Here is a 20,546-nt window from a genome sequence, read left to right on the forward strand (position 1 = left end):
AAGTACCGTAGCAATCCCAAACACAGAGCTGTGGGAAGCACGGATATCAAAAGGCACACTACAGGTCGTCGTTATGCACACAAATGGAGAGGCGCACAAACTTCAAGATCGGAAGACCCACGTCATTGCCGAGGCGCTGCTGGGCGTATCCTTTTTGAAAGTGCGGCAAAAAGCAAAGGAGTTGGCCACCCACTCAATGGATCGAAGACCCACAAAAGCCTTCATATACAGGTTCTTCGATGATACCAAGCTTTTTCAGGTAGAGAGCTGGATTCATAGCGGACGACAGAGACACTTCACACGTGGGCGGACAGTGCAGGTCACTCGTGATCCTAATGCACCTAGCGCAGCGTTGAGGTGTCCGATCGGGACTTTGGCGCGATCACCTTGATGGAGGCGGCTCCCACGGGGTCCCTGAGGGAAAAGCTGCAGCAGGCGGTATACGGATTTGGTCAGCTGGCAGGGTGTGTTTGCCAAGGCGCGCTCGTACAGGTGAGGACATCCGCGCAATTGAAGTCCGCGAGGGACCAAGAAAAAATAAACTGTCTTCTCTGTCAGCAATTTCGTGGATTTAGGGATTGCTAGGTAGCGGGATTGGCTAGGCTGGAGGGCACCGATCCTGGCGCCAATAGAAAGCATGCTTTCAATATTTGCCCAAGATATGCACCAAAAGCGGTGCACGTCTGTGCCATTTTCCTGGCTGATCTAACGACCGTTAAGATGCTCTTATGCTGCATTCAAGGCAGTATAGAGCGTCCCATCACCCCTTTGGAGGCTGGCGATGGGGAGTCCTATCCCGCCTGCTTTAGCACCTTCACCAGTGCATGAGACAGAAGGAGTGAATGCCATACATGCTACTTGTTAGCTCCCCTGAAGGACAAGGATACGTGAAGATTGCCATTGTTACACGCATTTTGGTCGATGCACTGTCAGCCTAGATGCAAGAATGTGCACCAGTTGGAAACAAGTTTCTCCTGGCAAATTTGGCCATCGATCTGAAATTTAACGCCATGTGACTTCCTCTTGATCGTGCGATTACGATGGAGTTCTTGTTTTGCCCCTGTTGCTGAGCAGTTGCTCACTTGGTGCAGGTGTGGTTGCCAGTTCTGAATGCCAGCACAGGCACGTGCGACGATTTGCAGACGAAGGTGAGGGCAGTATTGGTTGTTCTCGTTCAAGGAGGAGTAAACTTGCTTGGAGACCAGCGCTCTCCCCCTGAAACTGGATCTTTTGGGGCATCCGAATGGGTCATCACGCGCAAAGTGTCAGCCTCGCAATGCCGTGCGTGCTGGCATTGCATTGCTAATACGTAGCTGGACAGAATGTTAATATTGCTCGTCACTTCCTTCAGCTCAGGTAGTGTGGCAAGGCCAGAGACATGTTTGTAAGCAGCTAGTGGTATGCACCTCTCACAAGACTTTCTGCGCTCCAGGGCCAGCCATGGAGCATCTCGGGGCTGCAGGACACGCAGCTGTGCCTTTTCCGAGCTGACTGCTCCGAGGTGACAATCAGCGCAGCAAATGACAACGCCTCATGCGAGACTGTCAGAGGGGCGTTGCAGCGGCGAGAGGTGCGCATGCTTCCTCTCCTGCAGGAGCCTACCCCGTTCTCAACAGCAGCAGTGGCACATGCAGAGCCCAGCTGAGCCTTGCCCCTGTGTTGGGCGCATGCCACGTTGACGAGCAGTGAAGTTGCTCCAGGCATCCTGCAAAGACGTGATCAAAGTAGCGGACACTGCTTCTGCAGTGCTTCATATATTGGAGCTTGAACGGGCAGCGGAAAAATGGTAAATGCGCAAGAACGAGCATGCCATGCCGTGACGCGCTCGCTAAGGGTGATGTCATCTCTGACTAACGAGCAATGCACCGTCACAGGTGAGCGTGTATGCGGATGTGTGCGCGCTGCCGGCGGAGAATTATTCCAGGGCAGCAAAGGCGACCAAACTTGGCGTGCACGGCTCAATGCTGGTCCCTTTATTCCCCCACAAGGATTTATCTCTCGCCGGCCCTGTGGCAGTCCTGGAGCTGCTGCAGCTGGGCGCTGACGTGACCTGCTTTCCTGCGCTCTTTAATTGGCTCCTCGAAAAGCTGCCGGTGCGTGCGCAGCTCCATATCTGAATGCTGTGAGATGTTCCCTGCTTTGGCCTTGGTACTGCACAGGTGTCATGCAAGCATGCATACAGACCCATCTGGCCCGCAGTACTGCATGCTGCATTCAACAGCATTGGTGGTATTGTATACAACTGACAGATGCATGCCTGGACACAACGAGCATGGCATGCTTCAGCTTTAAAAAGTGACCTCTGACACATGGTGCATGCATTGTCCGCAGATGCTCAACCTGCACATCCCCAGGGAGATAGCGCACTGGCACGACGCCGCCGGCCTTGATGTCATGGCGAAAGCGCAGCTGGGGGCCGACACGGGCCCTAGTACTAGTGCCACCGCAGCAGGCTCACAGCAGGAGCAGCCTGCAACAGCCCACACGCCAGGCAGCTCCACACCCGCATCGCCAATCTCAATCATCCCCCAGCGGCCCAAGGTGTCTTCCGACGAGGATCGGCCGGGGTCGGCGAAAAGCGCGTCCCTGGAGAACGCCCAGCCGCCGCCGCACGGCTCGGCCGGAGCCGGCCCGGCTCAGCCAAGCGGCAGAGGGAACACCCCTGCTGCCAGGCGCGCACACACAGAGCAGCGGCTGAGCGGGATGGAGCAAGCGCAAATGCTGCAGCAAGAGGCGGAGGGAGCGGGTCAGGCACGAGCTAGCGGCAGAGGGAATGCTGGTTCTGGCATGAACCGTGCAGAGCAGCAGGAGGCTCAGCAGACGCGCAGGCAGAGCAGGCACGGAGAGCAGCGTCAGAGCGAGATGTTGGACGATGCGCGGATGTCTGAAGAGTGGGCGCTGCTTGGCTCAGAGGGAGCGGGCCAGCCGCGCGCCAGCGGCCGAGGGAATACTCCTTCTGGCGTGAGCGGCCATGCAGAGCAGCGGCAAGGGGTGTTACAGCGCTCGCATGCGTCGGAGCAAGGTGCACAGGAGGCGGCGCCGGCGGCGGCGGGGCCTGCCCGGGGGCGTGCGACGCGGGGGGCGCGCGTCTGCGACGTCGGTGCGGAGAGCCCGGCCGGCAGCGGGGAGCGCCCCAGGACGTCCGCGCCGCGGCAGAAAGGGGAGCGCTCGAAGGCAGGCGTAGACAGTGCGGCGGCAGAGGAGCGGCCGTTCTCCCCTGGCAGCCTTGTCAGCGTTGGGACGCTCGGCAACTCGCATGTCTCAGAGGTGGGCATTTTGTCTTCTATGGATAGTACCCTATGATGTGTATGAATAGTTGTTGTAACCTGATCCAGAAAGAGGTTATGAGATGAGGCGCCTTGTCTGCGTAACAATTTGAGCTGAGCAGTGCTGCAGATGTGCCGCCATATGACCCTTGATTGATGGCATTGGCCCTCCCTGAGACTGCGACACCGTAGAGGGATAAAGAAGGTACAAACCTTTGTTTGTGAGGACAATAGCAATTAAATTCTGAGCGGTGCTCTCATGATGCAACAGGCGGAGCATCAGGCGCATGACCTGGCGTCTGCGAGGGGGGAGCAGCCAGATCTGGCGCCGGAGACACACCACCGACGGGCGCCCCTGGCCGCTGATATCGGCGAGGACAGCGGCGAGTCATCCGGCCGGGTGCGCGCCTCTTCTGGCTCTTCTTGTTCAGCCGGAGTCAAGGCTGAACTGCTTGATCTGCATGCTGAAAGTGTGGAAGGGAAACAAACAACCTAGCAAGGAATGCAGGAATTGTTCAAGGACACAGCAAAAAAGACAGCATGCTGCAGCATTGCAGCAAATGGCTGGCACAGGTGTCAGCTTTGCACTCCTGCTGCTGCATGAAATCTCTGATCAGCAGAGCTCTGCGCAACCATTTGTCTCATTGATCTTTGTGCATGCGACAGGCGCTGCAGCTATCATTCGCTGAGCTGAAGGCTCACTTTGGGGTGCCCCTGACGGAGGCTGCCACCAGGCTGGGCGTGCAGAGGCAGGACCTTGTGCGCAGCTGCAGGTGTGACATGCTTTCATTTACCTTACACCAAACCCATGCACTCTTGTATGCCTGAGTGCATCTTAACGACCAGGCAACCCAGCATTTCCATAGTTGTCCCCAGCAGCATCCTCACATGTGCACAGCCAAGGAGCGCTTCGCCTTCTTGCTTATTATCTGCAGTGCGGGGTCTTCTTTGTTGTACAAACCCCGGAACAGTCCACGCATGCTAGCAAGTACAGCAAGATTGTTACGACAGTGATCAGTGCAGAGAACGCCCAGCAAGCACCAGCCAATGATGTCCTGCCTTGATGCTCAAGTGTCTGTAGTGCCCATTTCCCTGAACCAGGCCTGCATATTATGCAACCATGACATGCACGCTATCGTTTGGTGCTCCACCTTGAGGTCATCTGCTAAGGAAGAGGACAGAGGGTACGCACCTGGGGTTTAATCGCCCTGTCATGACAATTTTCATAAACCCGCCGCAGGGAGCACAACTTGGAGGGCTGGCCGCGACTGAGCCTGAGCGTGAACGATGCGGCGCGATCTGAGGGCGTTCCTGTCTCGATATCGAGCCTCCCCAGTGACGTGGACGCTGCGGAGATGGCCGCCTTTGTGCCGTTCGGCCCCAAGGCTCACCGCACCACGCCTGCTTCTTCTTGGCGCACTAACTCTGTGCACACGATGCCGCTCCGCCAGGTGAGTCACCTTTCCTGGGGCATCCTGAATTGTTTTCAAGGATTCCAAAGGGAGAGAAGAGCCCCTTTTGATGTTTTGGTGCCATGGGTTTTCTGGGCATCAGATTGGCCGCACTTGGCCGGGCCAGGGGGTGAGGCATCAAACCTGTAGTCCGGTGGGGTGCTTTTGAAGTTTAGACAAAAGCAAATGGAGTGGGAGAGCTTGATGATACTAGTAAGGTGATTTAATTTTATGTATGCCACCAACTCTGTGCACACGCCGCTGCGCCAGCGGAAGATTGCATATGTTTGAGAGCGTTTTGTCCATTTTGGAATTTAGTACGGCTGTGGGAGATGGCCTAAAACTCAAAAATGTAAATGATGCAGTCTGGATAGGCAGGGCAGGCCTCTAAGAGAGGAGGGCCTGGCAGACTGCTCTTTTTGACTCGATGTGTAGCAGGGAACGCTGTGAAGACGTGCATGCACGCCTGAACAAGTGTAGGCAAAATGAGTGCTACTGCAGTATCGCCAGAAAGGTGGCTGCTAAAAATTCTGAGGATATTCCGGTGTATGTGTGGCAGGGAGAGGCGGGCGGCCCTGGCTGGCAGCTGGGCGGTCGCAGCCGCAGAGCCAAGGCGGCGGCTGCGGCGTGCCACAGCGCCAATGCTGGCGGTGACGCGCTCATGTTCGAGCCGGAGATGGACCCTGTCGGTGTGTCCCCTGTAGTATGAAGCTCTGATCTGTCTTATAACTCAGTCGCGTTCCACGGATGCGAAGGAAGTAGCCACGCCGTGTCATGCAGATGGCTTTCATGACTAGGCTGTGTGAAGTTCAACGCCATCTGGCACCTCGCTCACGCTTGGAACACATACGCAAGGCCACGAGCCTGACATATTACATCTGTGCTGCTGAAAACGGAGCCAGAATCCAGGGGGATGAGCAGCACTACACTGCGCATGATGAGAGCAGGTGCACCCAAAAGGCTAGGGGTATGCATGCAAACATAAAATGAGATGTGTGAAGGAAGCTCCTAAAAAATATTTTTTGGGAGGACACGTCACATGGCTCCTCTTGCATGCTTGCAAGCTCTGGGTATAGCTGCATGCTTAACAATTCCTGTGATGGGGTGTTTGAATTCATATTCAAATTGTGTTGGGCGCGCAGGATCTCCGCAGGAGGAGGGCGAGAGCAACAACTGGGTGGGCTACGCCAAGGGGCTGATGCTGCCGGTGAGGTCCCCCCGCGAGACCCGTATGCACGGGGAAGGGCTGGACGAAGCTGCCGCACAGCTGCCGCTCTCCGGCGACGCCGACGCAGAGCAGCGGCAGCCGCAGTCCAGCTGCTGGCAGAAGGTGCAGAATCTCAAAGCATCTTTCAAAACTAAAAATCGTACTGTGCTCAATATCTCTTGTGCCTGGCAGACTTCATTAAGTTGGCAAAGCACACGGGCTCAATGCGAGTGAGATGACTTTCCAGGGACTGTTGTCTGTACCTTCAGAGGTCTATTTTCTGTCATACACTCCGAAGATGCCTCTATAACAAGCAGCTGAATACCTTCAAAGAAGACGTCATCACAGGAGAGAGAAAGATGAGATATTTGCTTCGCTGCAGGACAATGATCCGTTTGGGGACACACGGTGGGAGAATTGGGAGCGGCTCCGCTGGTCGCAGGGCGCTGACTCAGCAGGCCGGCAGCCGCCACCGCCGGGGGACGTGCCCCCCAGCGGCAGCACCTTCACTGGCACCAGCCTCGCCCAATGCCTCGGTGCGCCAATCACCTTGTGCTGGGACGAATTATTGTTATTAGCATTACTATTATTAACACGCTGTTCCTGCCAGGGGCAAGGTGCTTCTGCAGACAAGCCAGCACATATAGGCTGCCACATATCCTGCCCCTCAACACAAGAACCGGGACCATCTAAGCATCATTGATATGTCAAGATCGACCTCGCATCATTGGGAGTCTCTGACATTTGGAGCACCATAGTATCTTGAAGCAATGAGATCATCAAATCATCAATGTTCGCAATGATGCCACTTTGTTCTCAGCTGTCAACATGCTGTATCTCTTGTTTCAAGGTCTCATGCTGCATTCCAGCTTGGTAAACAGTGCACCGGCTGGCCCCGGCTGGCGGGGCGGTATAAATACTGAGCACCGTGCCCGCCGTTGATTGGGTCGCGCTTGGATCTGGCGAGTCCCTTCAAGACATGAAATGAAGACACCTCGTTACCTCACCTCGATATCACCTCGTTATGAAGAAGATGTCACCTCGATACGATGCTTCCAAACCTGGGAGAGGAAGCTGAAGGGAGGGCGGACATTCCTGTCTTGACAGCGTTTTAGGAGATGATGCTTGTCAAACTAGGACTTAATGCTCCTTTTAGACAGTTTGACGAGCATCATCTCCTGGAACGCTGTCAAGGGTGTGATGAGCTGCTGCTGACGTTTACTCCTAAGGGAGGGAGATTTTGCCGTGATGGACAATTTGGTGACCGGAGCAGGTTTCACAAGAGAGCATGGGATCAGCACGGCAGATATTGTGGAAGCAGCGGCGATGATTGGCATGGCTCCATTGGCGCCAGATCAGGCGCCTGCATGCATGGGCAGCCCGCCGCCCATCACCTCCGGGCAGCCCAGGGTGAGTCACCTATCTAGGGGAGCCCCATCTCAAATCCATTTTTGAATTTTCAAAATCCTGTCTCACCCTGAATGTGGGCATTTCAGGTGAATATCTGCGGAAACTGAATTCCAACGAGCCTCACCTCCTTCAGCATGCTATTGATTACTCAGTGACCGTGTATACGGTATTTGCTGTTGTATGTCAGCCTATGACTGCTGCGCAAAGGTATCATGCAAGTTGGATGTGATTCGTGTAGCAGGTTAGGACAAGCTGATGATGCGCGCTTGCTCTGAGCACAACTGCTGAGAGCCTCACTCTGTTTTGTGCATGATCTCTTCTAACTTCTCTCATGTGCAGGCGTTGCAGCAGAGCACCATTGACACGCTGTGGGAACTGAACTCGATGGAGCCAGGACCCCAAAGGCAAGTCTTGCCATCGCAGCAGGAGCAAGTCATGTCCACGCCTCAGTCGGGGCTCCTGCCACCCTCTCAGCCTACCCAATCTGAGACCTGCAGGTAGATTAGTAATGATACAGACAAGTTCCCTTTCCCTGTCATGCACAAACAGACTCACTGGATATTGAGTCATCATGAGTTATGAAGAAGCCAGCATGATGCAAGCTTTCATGCTGAGACCAGCTTTAAAATCTGTGTCTGTGCAGGCGAGCGCTGCTGGGAGATCTGGACACCGCGGCCGAGAGGGCAGCTGCACAGGCACAGATGGGATCGCTCAGCGGCCCCTCGGAGGATGTCCGGCGCGCAATCCACCAAGGCATCTGCGCGCGAGAACGTGCCCCCTTCAGCAGCGGGTGCACCACAGCTGCAGCCACCGGGGGGCCCCATGACGAGGGGACCCCGACCGCGCAGCCGAGCGCGTCCGGGACCACCATCAGCGACTGTGCTGTGGGGGCGCGCGGTGCGGCCGACGCCAGTGAGACGGCTGACAGCGGGGAAAGCCGCGAGCAGAGCCTGCCAAGCTGGAGTCGGGCAGCCGGCAAGGGGAAAAAGAAGAAGGCCCTTGGCGCGAAAAGGGGCGGGAGGGGCCGCGGCCGGGGAAGGGGGCACGGCCGGCGGAAGCGCGGGGACGGGGGGAACCGGTCGCTGGCGGTGGCCACCGCCGACGCCGGCTGTGGCCCGCGGCTGTTCCGCGGCGGCGGCCGGCCCCGTCTGCGGCTGCGCATTAAGGGCCCCTCCGCTGAACGCGGCAGCCCGCCACCTCCTCCTCCGCAGCAAGAGCAGAACACATCACCTGCAGAGCTCCCTGCACAGCCTGTGGAAGACCTACACGCAGCGCAGTCGTCTGAGCAGCCGGAGAGCGCTGCAGCCGAACAGCCGAGCGTGCAGCAGGAGGTGGCAGCTGCCGCGCAGCCGCTGGCGGCTGCAGAAGTGGCGGCTCCGTGCCGGCCGTTGCTGCCGCCGGCCGAGCCGGCGGTTTCCGAGCCGCTGCCGCCGCACAAAGCCATCGGCATAGTGCCCGTCAGCGTCCCTCCGCGTTCAACGCAGTCGGTGCCCCTTCCCTGCACGCCGCCGCTCGACAACGACGAGGAGGTGACGTCAGCAGAGGTGACATCAGCGGAGGTGGCATCAGCGCCCTCGTCAGCGGACACCGCGCAGAACGCTCCCGAGCCTTGCAGCACTGCCAGCTTATCGCAAGAGGAGAACGCTCCTACCGATGCATCACCAGAGACGCACGCTGCGTCAGCTCCGCCAATGTTGGCCGCGGCGGCCACCGCGCAAACTGGGTCGCCCGAGAAGGCCGCTGCAGCCACCGCAACTGAGGAGTGTAGTGGGCAGCGGCAGGACACTGCCAGTGGCAGAGATGCGCAAACTGCAGCGCCGAGAGCAAAGGAGGCGGCGGCTGCAGCCAAGCCGCGCATGCAGAAGCGGCTGACGCTGGCGCCGGCGCCGGCGGTGGCGGGGCGGCAGCGGTGGGCTGGCGGTGGCAGCAGGGGGTCCTCGGGGGAGGCCAGAGGTGGACCCAAGAAGCGGGGGCGGCCCCCCCACATGGTCCCCCACCCACACACCGGCCAGCTCGTGCCCAAGCGCGACCTCATCGCCGCGCGCATCGACCCCTTGACTGGCGAGTGCCGCTCGGTGAGTCACCCTTATCCTCGATTCCTAATCCTCAGATCCTTTGAATGGGTCAAGGTTGACCTCAAGACTGCGAACCTGTTGTATTTATAAGGGGGTTAAGGGGGTTAAATGGATACAGGCAGGGTTCCCTCGACAGCATGGATTCTTTGATCACTGGGGATTTCACTGCATGCATTTGTTGCATCGGATCCAGATAAATCTTTGAGCAGACTGATGTGACTCCAAGCTCAAGCTTACTTAGTGGTGCTATCCTCTCCTTTGGCATGGAAGCCAGCAATGCCACAATGCCCATTGACTCATTACTTGGTCATTGAAAGTGCTACTTGCAGTCCAGTTTATTACCTGCTCTTATGCAGAGGGTTTCACATCTCTGTTGCAGGGTAAGAAGCGCAAGGCTAAAGCGGCGGCAGCAGCGGCAGCCAAGAACTCCTCACCGGAGAATCCTGCAGCGGAGGAAGCGCCTTTCGCAGTGCTGGTATTGACTTCCTTCTATGAGGCAAAAACGCAAGCAGTGCTGCAATGCCCTTTGACTGAATTGTTGGTCGCCGCACATGCAACATCCGCGTCGGAGGAACTGTCCACTTTTATTGCAATATACTGATGCACAAGTCTCACATCTTTGCTGCAGGGGAGGAAGCGCAAGGCAAAGGCTGCGGCAGCAGCGCCAGCCAAGGAAGCCTCACCGGAAATTCCTGCAGCGGAGGAAGCGCCTTTTGCAGTGCCGAGCCGCAGCGACAAGCAGAAGCGGCCGGTCAAGAAGAGCCGCAGAGTGATCGAGGCTGAGGAGGCACAGGTAACATCAGCATCTTAGTCACCTATGCATTGCATGTAATTCACCCCCAGCGATCATCAAATGAGAACATATACATGTGAGTCCATCCGCCGTGTTGCATGCCTCCGTCAGTTGCCCAACTTGTGTTCCCTGACAGCAGGAAGGAAACGCCAGACGGGGGAAAGCAAGGGAAGTCCGGATGATCCCTTTGCAATGCCCATGACTATTTCTACCTTTCAGGAAGACCATGCTGCAACACTGATTGGTTTCTGGTGCTGCCTGCAGCAGGACTTGGGTTCTAGTCCAGAGCCCGAGGCGCCTGCACATGACGAAACAGCAGCGGCAGCCGATGCGGCAGGCGACGATGACAGACACTCGCAGTCTGATGGAGAGGCAGAGGTGGAGAGAGTGCCCAAGAGGAAGCAATTCAAGCTGCAGGCTCTGCTGGCAGACTGCCCGGCAGGACATCATCCAGAGACCCCCACCCGAGGCACCTCTGCACTGGTGAGCTGTACATGTCTGCAATTATTCGCCTGGACATACAGTATAGTGTATTTTGCAGTACAATACTATCTTAGGACAACATCTGCACCCTACCACGTTGGACTTTTCTGAGGAAACTGGGTACCGCTTGATGTTTATCTTTGTTTCGAGTTCAAAAGGTAGCGTCACAGCCGCAGTTCTTGGACTAGGCAAGCAGTCAGCTGGTACACTCTTCCGAACTTTTCCTATAAAGAGTCTGCATTAGATTGCTAACATATGGCGTGTCGATATTTGTTGTATGCTTGCCCTGCCGGAAAGCACCAAGGCATCGGTTGCTCGCCAACTCGCTTCCATGCTTGCTCGTGGCTCCAGCAGTCAATTCTGTCTGCGGTTAATCCTACTGGATTGTGAGCTTATGCTTTAAAGCACTGATGTTTGCTGTCCTGATCTCAGGTATACATGAGCACGCCAACCAGCCGGCCCAGGAACGCCCTCCTAGCCTCGCCCACCGCCAGGAAGTTCCCCGCAGCTACAGAACAGGTGCTCATCAGCTGCCCTCTGCTGGCTTTCCCATATATGCCCACAACGACTGACGCTGTGTCCTCTGTGTTGCTCTTCCCTACGGTCCGCAGTCAGGGCGCTATGTGCGGAAGAGCTTTGACTTGAAACATCGCCTTCTTAGTCTGCACAGACCAAGTTGTTGCACCAACGGAATTAATGGAACAGAATGGATTGAAATGGAACAAAACGGAGCAGGCTGGAACAGAATCGAAGTCCTTCTGTGTTGCCTGTTCAGGAGATCACCTGCGACGAGCAGCTTCCGGAGCGGCTTCCCGAGCCCAGCGAAGCTGCGCTGCAGGGCTTCCTCGTAGACGCGCTCAACTTCAGTCCTCCCCGGCCGCTGTCGGGGGTCCCCCCCTTCGGCGGCGGGGTGCCCCCATTCTCTGGCGGGGGGTCCCTCTTCGGCGGTGGCGGGGGGTCCGTATCTGAGTCCCCCCTGCCCCGGCTGCACGACGCAGACCAGATGTTCTACGGGTGTCCTCTGGGGGACCTCGGCACTGCCGCTTTTACTGACCTGGCCGAAAGCAGCTTCAGCTTTGGCTGCTTCACCTGACTTTTGGCTGTTGTCAGATGTCAGTTCTCTGGCCTTCAGTAGCCTGATGACCTCCAGGCAGGGCAGTCTGTTGCAGCTTCAATTTTGGCTGCTTCACTTAGTTCAAGGGACTTGAAGGCCAAACGCCGGACCTGGATTCATGGCTGTTTTTGGGCGTGCAATGCATGGCTGAAGGCTGATCCTCAGCCCCCATTAGGCAGCAATAATTACATGTGTTCTGCAAGGACCGAGGATAGCAGGTACTTACAAGCAGTCCGATTTGGTCAGTTGAGCCAATTGATCCAAGGTAGTTGAAAGCCCATGCCACCGCTTGTTGAAAGTTACTTGGAAACACCGATGCATCCAAAGGAATTCCGACATGCAGAATCAGAGAATGTGCTCTGAACAGTCTGCGTGTGCGTTGCTGCATCATTCTTAGAGGTTGATGGGTGCTTTTCCCTCCTCGGCTAGTTACTTTCAGTTGTCCAGGATAATGACAGGTCAGCGCTTGGTTGCTTGTGGGAGGCCCTGTGACTCCCCAAACAAAAGCAATTACTGACTGCAAAGCTGATGTGATGCATCAAACGACTGGAATCTTTACAAAAGAGACACTTCTCTGATGACCCTAGAAGGCGGCAGCTGATGGTTGCAAAAGGAAAAGTACTGACGTCAATTGACTGCCCTGTGTGTGTGTGTGTGTGTGTGTATGTGTGTTGAGGCGTCTCAGGGCAAAGTAATGCCAGCTGACTTGCTGGAGATTGAGAAGCAAACAGTGCCACTTGCAACCTGTGTTGCTTGCAGAAGTCCAGGCCTGTGCTGATTCTCAAGAATTGGTCATTTATAGGTGTGTTGGATTGGACCTGTGATCACTAATGTTGAGATGGTCAAGGCTATATAGCAGGGCATGCATGCAAGCAGATGCTCGGTCTTGAATGATGGAGGTCCCAGCGTAGTTATCTTAAGTCCCGAAGGTATTCATCCTCCACACGAAGAGCATGTGGACACTGTGTTCACTGCTCAGACAAGTGTGAGTGTCACTGCTGTCTGGTGTTGGAAGTCTGAGTCTGGTCTTTCAAGGCTCAGTCCTTAGTGGGAGGCTGGTAACAGTGACTCGCGGAGTGATAGTGATAGATTGCAACTGCAGGCAAGATGTGGCAATTGAAGCACCAGGTCATGTGGCACTTCAAGATAGGATCCTGTCCTGACCATCCATTTTTACACTTTTGTCTTTGATACTTTAAAGTTGGTGCACTAGTAAATGTATCACGATGTCTATCAGCATCCACTGTAAAAGTGGACTCCGTTGCAGGCGCCTGCAGGTGTTCAGCTGGTCAGGCAGCATGCATTTGATCGGGCGCCCGATGATGTCGGCATTCCATAACAAGTGCTGGCGCATGAAGGTGTTTTCGTTTGTGCACGGACTTATGCTTCTTTGAATGTAGATGCTGCAGCTGTGAGTGGTGAGCTAAAGAAAGTTTTCAAACCACAATTTGAATCCAAAGGGGAAGGGCACAATCTCATACACTTTCGGAGTTCGGAACAGTGGTTCTGTTTTTGGAACGTAACCCATTTTCATTTTCGCATTACTTGATTAAGACACTGGGAATTATTTGTTTCGATAGCCTTTGGTGTTCAACATTCTTTTGCCCCATACGCATAGATGCGCCTGCCGGACGCAGGATCTGCCTCTTTGCAAAGCCCTCGGCCCAGTATTTTCTTCGGATCTTCCTGTAAATCGATAAAATTAACTGGCAGACATAGGAGCAGCTTGTACCAATTGAGAAGTTTGAAGACCTGCCGTGGAGTTGCCGGTGATCAGTGTGTGCAAGACGAAACATTCCAGTACAAGACTTCTTCCACAGATGCAGCATTCATTGCGCTATGTAGAAAGGCGTATGGCAACATAGCCGGCTGGCAGAGCGATCGAGATTGGAAGGATGGCGACGAAACGTACACAGGCATGGTGGAAGTGTCCAGGGCCCTCATGAAGGTTGCTTCCTTTTTGTGTTTCCTTTTTACTTTTTAAAGAAAACAACCCTTCAAGAAGAAGAAGAGGAGAATGCAAATACTTCAAGCTACAGATCATGCAGATTGCGGAACCATCCTGTTGAGGGCATGACCAATTCAGTGGTCGCGTCAGGACCACATCTTTCTCAATAGGGATCTCATATCTGCTTGGATCGTGCTCACACTCTAGCAGCATCCGAATAGCCTGGCCTCCTTGGAAATATGCCCTTGTTCATAGTGGTGTGCACATTTATGTGTTATGGTTGTGTACAGAGCGTGGATGTGCGTGCAGCAGGACTGAATTACTGAGTGCCAGGCTTTGTGCATGGCAGGGCCGTAGCGCAGCACAGCAGAGGGAGGCAGTCATTGCAGGCTTTCCCAGTGTTCCGCCCTGGTTCAGGAAGGCCTTCCCCTATTCCAAGTGGGGCGCCGGGCTCAATGCGCGCATCACACCGGCCTTCTTCACCTGGCTGGTGGGGCCTTTATGCCCTCATCAGCATTACATTATCATAGGGGATACAGGGAACTGGCCCCGGCTGGCGGGGAGTGGTGTAAATACTAAGCACCGTGCCCGGTCTTGCTTGGGTCTGACGCGGCCATCAAGGGGTAGGATTTTGGGAGCCTTCAACCGCAGCTTGCAGACACACCTTGCCTCTTGGCAGTAAATATGTGTGAGACCAACTGATAATATTGTAGGGAACTGAGAGATGGACACTGCATGAACAGAGTGATGAGTGCTGGTGGGACCTTTGTGCAGTTCAGTGTGTTCTCAGGGGCTTCGAGCACAGCTGTTCAAGGGCACGTGTAGAATAGTTTGTGCTGTAGATCAAGTTTGAGTCCCCTGCCTTTCTAGAAATACCGAGAACTGAGAGATGGACAGTGCGCGAACTGAGTGTCCAGTGCTGCCACAGGGCCTTGCAGAAATGCACTCAAATGGCATCCTTCATTGATGCACTGTCTACTGCAGGAAACGCTATGGATCGCATGAGAGGCTGCTATTTTTGTTCTTTACAGGATATTATGGTAAATAGCTTTTTTGATCTCCAGGTGGGGCCCATGCAGACAGTGGAAGCTACACTCAGCGATGGCACAGTTCAAAAGAGTGGCGTGCACATTGAGCGATGCAGGTGCGCAAATTCCCAATCAATCATTCCTGCTCAAGAAAATCGAAACATATTCAGATTGTCAATGTTGCTGTGCAATTTGTGGAGTGTGTCTAGATGCCACGTTCAAAGTGTACTTGTTGTACTGCAAGCTTGTTGAGCTTGTCTATGCAAGCTTGTTGAGCTTGTCTGCAGTTGACTTTTGGCAGGAAAAGGGTATAATAATATTTTCAAAGCTTGTCCAGTCACTCTATTGGTGGGAAGCTTTGAACAAGTCGGTGCATATGTCCTGTGTGTCAGGGGGTTGTGCAATATGGATCAGCGTGCGAGCTCCTCTGAGACGCAGCAAACAGTATATGCCCCTGTGTTGAAGGCTTCACACCAGTGTAAAATTGTGCACAAGGCGGGACATGTTGCGTTGAGGTATTTTTGATTTGGAACAATTGGCTTGTGCAGGTATTTGGCAGAGAGCAAGTGCGCCGGGATGTGCGTGAATTTGTGCAAGGCGCCGGTGCAGACTTTCTTCACAGAAGAGCTGGGCATGCCTCTCACAATGAAGCCCAACTTTGAGGATTTCAGCTGTGAGATGGTTTTCGGGCTGACGCCGGCGCCTCTACAAGAAGACGAAGTCATGCAGGCCGCATGCTTGAAAGAGTGCGCAACAGGAGTGCTCGATAGGCCAAAGTGCCACAAGCTGTTGTGAGAGGACGCTTATTCAGCGCTAGCTCCTGTGAGGTTTATGTTGTGTATATTGGGAAGCGGATGGGACCATTATTGTGAATCTTGGCACTTCTGACTAGTTTGTCCTCTGTGAGAATATGTATACTACCGGTAAGTAGACTTTTGCTCAGTACAGCAGGTGATACAGTAGTTTGTATGCGGCACCGCATCAATATTGATACCAGATTGTAGTACACATGGGCTTGACATTGTGCCTGAAGGATGCAAGCACAATGGGAGCGCTCTGGTTGTTCAATGCCATTTCAAGATTAGCTTGAAGTTGTCGAATACTTGACATGCTTACGCTTTTAGCACACCGGTGGTACCAGTCTTAGCACTGAGCTCTTCTCATCAATGCCATTGGACAAATTAATTTTTCAAATACCATTGGACAACAATTGTAACTGACATTATCTGCTTTTCCTCAAAATTAGCTCTTGAGCTTCCCTCTCTATTAGCTAATGGCACTGTCATGCAGCAAAACAATATGACCTGCCGCCAGCAGTACCTGACAACTTCTTACAGCATCTGCAATTCCGACACCGACGCTTGTCTAATCCAAGTTTCTCAGTTCCTCGAGGACTGTAGCAAAATCGGTTGGGAGCTCCGAGGTGAAGCTGAGCGCCTCTTTTGTGACAGGGTGCACAAAGCCTAGTGTCTTAGCATGCAGCGCCGGCCGCGCCAGCAGCTTGAGCACTCTGTGCGCCACCACCTGCCTGTAGGTAACACATGCATCTGATCAGCAGTGATCTGATAATATTGACAAGCATGAAGGTCAAATCCTGCTGATATTCACGCTTTGCAAGGTCAGGAGAGGCCTCAGAAGTTGCTGCTGTTATAGCTGCAGGGAGGATGATCAATTATACGTGGCCCTAACCACATGCTGGCGTGACATGTTGCAGTCTAAGCTATTACAGGCCTTGCCGTCAGGAGGAGGAGAAAATGGAACATTGAGTGTCTCAGCAAACACAGGGAGAACGCCCAGAAGGGAGGGCTGCGCACCGGGCGCCCTTGCCGCGGCCGATGGCGGCCACTGCGGTTCCCCCGGCCCCCCCATAGGTGTCGTCCCCCAGCAGCGGGTGGCCTGCACATTTTTGGCAGGCCACTCAGATGTGCACATGCGCAACAGCCCCTCTGAAGTGTGTGCTTGCAGGTTACAGTCAGCATGCAGATTTTGCCATGACCCCACTGAGGCTTCAGATGTAGCGCGATAGAGGGAATGGCCAGCCTCTAATGCATACTTTCAACACTGGTCCACCGATGGTCATTTGTCACCTGTCAGTCAGAAAATGGAGCTGCAAGGGAAGACCGCTGCACTATCTCCTACTATGATCAGAGGGTATGAGCGCATAAAAAAATCCTGCCTGAGTGTTTTGCGTGCACGCGGATCTGGTGGGTCCTGCCAGTCTGCAGCCGCCACGCTGTGTACGCTGCGCTGTCCCCTGCCAACGGCTCAATCACCCTGTAGCCGCTCACCGCGTGACGGCCCCTGCGCATGCACAGAGCTGACGCCTCAGCCACCCAGATGCGTCCTTCGTGCCTCTTGATCAGCTGCTAAAGCTTCAGTTCCACCTGCTTCAGGCTGAGACATAAGGTTCCAAGGCATGCAGACGAGCACACCGCCTGTTAGATTTGATTAGATCACACAACTGGCAGCCCTACCAATGTGTACACTGTCCACAAGCTCCTCAGCAGGAGAGTGAGGGGGTAAATACGCATACAACAGGCTATAAAGGGCAGGAATCTGCAAGGAGGCCGCCTCGCCGCTGATGGACGCTGCATGATGGCACTTATTGACAGCATTGTATAGCAGAAAAGACTCGCCTGCTGGACATGTAGGAAAAGACGCCCATCTTCTTCCGGTCCCGTATATCCCGCCCAATGTTCGTCTCAATAACTCCCTCCGCCTCTTTAGGCACGCCCAGCACGATCGCGTGATACACCCTCTGCACTGTGTGCGCCTTGAACTGGGCGGCCAGTCCAGTCAGCGTCCGCTCATCCTTCGCAGCCACCATCAGCCCCGTTGTGCCCTTGTCCAGCCGGTGCACAATGCCCGGTCGAATCACGTCCCCTGCAGCAATTAAAATGACCACTGTTATACCATTTTGTGCACAATGCCCGGTGAACAATGCCCGCTCGGATCACATCCCTGCAGCAAATCATAACAACAACATCAATTTTTGGTTGTAGTGACGGCCTGGAGGAATCACTCCATGCTAGGATCAGATTGCTGATAGGAGAAGCGATCGTTGTCCAGTCATATGTCTGAAGCACATGACAAAACGCCTGATAAACGCCTCTTCCATAAATCAGCCATCACTGAATCACCCTCTCACTCATTCAGTCACCCAATCGTTCATTCATTCGCGGTTTTAAGCACTTAGTCATTCCTTCGTGACTCCAGCAAGCCAGGAAACAGAGTCTGCACCTGACTGCCCAACACTCATTGGGGTCTCTGGCAGAGCCCAAGGCACAGCCCTCTCCTCATCTCCATCCTCGCTCTCAGCCGCCTCTAACTCATCACCTGCAGGAACAGGAAGTCAGCTGCGGCCCAGGTGATATGTACATAAAAAGCTTTACAACCAGCAGAAGATTTTGGGCCGAGGGCCGGGCCAAACTTGTGATGATGGCTGTCATTGCATAGCCGCCGCCAGTGCGGTAGAGCCATGGAAGCAAGGCTCAATCACGTGACTCACTTCTAAAATACCCTCAATCACACCTCCAGCAGATCCTGTTGATCTTCAAATGCGGGGTACTTTAGTATTGCGGCGCATGCGAGGCATCACATTTGTGCTGCATGTATACTGCCATGGCACACTGGTTGAGTCATCGGTGCTGAGCCGTAAGCTGGGCCAGATCAATGCAGCATACCGCCAGACTTCAAGCAGAGATACATGCAGGAGGCGGCACAGCATACTTCGGCGCCCAGGTCAAGCATGTCGGCTTGTAAGTGATCAATTCAAACCCTTCCACCATTACTCCTGTCATGCAGGATGTCACTGCTGGCGTTATTACGCCACAACAGCCCTGAGGGCGTGCTGATCAGTTCAAACCCTTCCACCATTACTCCTGCCCCCAAACACACCAAAACAATGTAGTAAGAGCGCACCAGGCGAGTCATCGGCGCTGAGCCGCACGCTGGGCAGGCCGAATCGGTGCAGCAGAGCGGATACAAGTGTGCCGGTGTAATTGCCCGGTGCAGGGTGGATCACCATGCCGGCCGCTTTGTTGATGACCAGCAGATGGTCGTCCTCGTACACCACGTCCAGAGGAATGTCCTGCGCACAAGTTTCTAGAGATTACAAATAAATACAATATTTGAAACCCAAAAACTAGATAAATAGAAAGCTGGCGCTGCCAGTATTACTGCTGTTTCAAAGGTCGGCAAACCCAAAGCAAGAGGCCACAGGGCAGACACGCCTGGTGCCCGCAGCCGCATCTGCACTATAGTGATTCATGTGGGTCCTGCTCCGGTGCAAGCCAGCTCGCAATGTAAACCCAGAAAGCAGCCGCGAAAATTTGGCTCTTATTGATGGCAGTGCCCAAAGCGATAGCCGTTTCCAGAGACCATGTTTTCTCTCAAGACGAGGCATGCAGAGGGAGGTGCCCAAGCCTGCCAAGCTTGCTACTCATGCAAGCCTGAGAGCAGGCCCGATAATGCATGCAGTGGACTTTGCCTCAGTACATTGATGCATGAATAGTGCATTGCCAGTCCTATGTTGCGAGTGGCATGTTGCATACCACTCGTGTGGCTGCGCAGAGGTGAGGCTGTGATCCAATGACTACCTAAGGCGCCAGCTGCTGTGCAAGTTTGGTGAGGTGGCGGAGAGGTGCACCTCTGGTGAGGCTTCCAGGGAGGGCAGCGGCGGCAGGCGGCAGGCCACAACGTCCCCCGGCCGCAGCGCAAGGCCGGGCTTGGAGGGAACCCCCTCGTTGACGCGCACAAAGCCGTCCCGGATCGCCGCCTGCAGCGGGTGCAGCACATATGACAAGTCAGAAAGATTCATCACTGATTGCTTGCCTCCCCAGACGCAATGCTGTTCCCATCAGACACGGGGCTTGTGAGGTATTCATTGCAGATGTCAGTAGCCTGGTATTGAAGAATCAGCTCCAATATCTCCATGAGAGATGGCATAATGTCCCAGAAGATACGGTGCATAAGGCTCCTTTGCGCAATGAACTTTTTCACAGAATCTGCGATGCCCTTGATGATGGATATGCCTTCCTGACCATCCTTGGATGAACCAGGCCTTGGATGAGGCTCTGTAAGCATCTTAAAAACAGTTTCAGAGATCAGCCGCGTGCCTGCAGGCGTGCGCGGCTGGCATTCGGCATGTTCCCTGACAGAAACGCATCCAGTCTGCGCTTCCCAGAGCCCTCCACGGTGAATGTCCTCTCTGTCAAATCCTGTGCAGCAGAGAAAAAGAGCATCACAACCAAGCCTTGTGCATGCTGTGAAGCCTTCCTTGCGCCAGGCTTTGGATGTGGCATCTGCAGCCTCTGTCTACGTCATGGGTGTCCTAAGATCAATGTTGATCTGGGACGCCCACTGAATTCTCTGGTGCGCAACGACTGCGAGTAATCAACGTGTTGATGCAGAAATTCTTGGCAAGCACTCAAATATAACTCCATCGTCGTCATGGAATGAATGCTGAAGAAAGGCCTACCTCTGCAATCTGGCTGCATTTTGTAGCAGGCATGCAACTCCTGCTGCGGGATACAAAAGGTATGGCTGGCCTTTTTGAGAAGGACTTGCATGATATGAGCTGCCGCACTGGCATCCCCAGCCAGGGCGAGGAGGGCATAACCAGACATGCCGGTGGTGGCATTGCTTTCTGAAATCTACAAACTTGCGATTGACCCTGCGCGAATGATTTGAATGATTTGTACTACATTTGAGGGTCAAAATTTGCTTCGCTTGCGTCTTAACGTTATGTAATGACCGCAGATCGAGTTGAG

The 20,546-nt window shown here is 54.3% G+C and overlaps 3 protein-coding genes across 3 annotated transcripts; 2 read left to right on the forward strand and 1 right to left on the reverse strand.

Annotated features, from left to right (window-relative positions):
* Window positions 1-73: 73 nt before the first annotated feature.
* COCSUDRAFT_61831 (hypothetical protein) lies at window positions 74-11,778 on the forward strand (the record flags this gene model as incomplete). The annotated part of the gene is made up of 20 exons (XM_005648893.1): window positions 74-160; window positions 346-492; window positions 1,092-1,148; window positions 1,433-1,570; window positions 1,875-2,093; window positions 2,332-3,267; window positions 3,538-3,666; window positions 3,933-4,039; window positions 4,507-4,717; window positions 5,277-5,406; window positions 5,860-6,047; window positions 6,307-6,460; window positions 7,198-7,334; window positions 7,674-7,831; window positions 7,978-9,409; window positions 9,789-9,884; window positions 10,038-10,202; window positions 10,467-10,685; window positions 11,118-11,204; window positions 11,461-11,778. The coding sequence occupies 20 exons, from the start codon at window positions 74-76 to the stop codon at window positions 11,776-11,778; spliced, it is 5,115 nt and encodes a 1,704-aa protein (XP_005648950.1).
* A 1,939-nt stretch (window positions 11,779-13,717) lies between these two features.
* On the forward strand, window positions 13,718-15,570 carry COCSUDRAFT_61832 (hypothetical protein; the record flags this gene model as incomplete). The annotated part of the gene is made up of 4 exons (XM_005648894.1): window positions 13,718-13,747; window positions 14,097-14,237; window positions 14,812-14,891; window positions 15,324-15,570. 4 exons carry the CDS (start codon window positions 13,718-13,720, stop codon window positions 15,568-15,570), a joined length of 498 nt encoding a protein of 165 aa, XP_005648951.1.
* A 379-nt stretch (window positions 15,571-15,949) lies between these two features.
* On the reverse strand, window positions 15,950-19,594 carry COCSUDRAFT_65343 (pseudouridine synthase; the record flags this gene model as incomplete). The annotated part of the gene is made up of 8 exons (XM_005648895.1): window positions 15,950-16,303; window positions 16,590-16,671; window positions 16,829-16,862; window positions 16,971-17,076; window positions 17,421-17,658; window positions 18,016-18,111; window positions 18,697-18,865; window positions 19,424-19,594. The coding sequence occupies 8 exons, from the start codon at window positions 19,592-19,594 to the stop codon at window positions 16,141-16,143; spliced, it is 1,059 nt and encodes a 352-aa protein (XP_005648952.1). The 3' UTR covers window positions 15,950-16,140.
* Window positions 19,595-20,546: the final 952 nt, after the last annotated feature.

Source organism: Coccomyxa subellipsoidea, assembly GCF_000258705.1.
Source record: "Coccomyxa subellipsoidea C-169, whole genome shotgun sequence".
NCBI lineage: Eukaryota > Viridiplantae > Chlorophyta > Trebouxiophyceae > Coccomyxaceae > Coccomyxa > Coccomyxa subellipsoidea.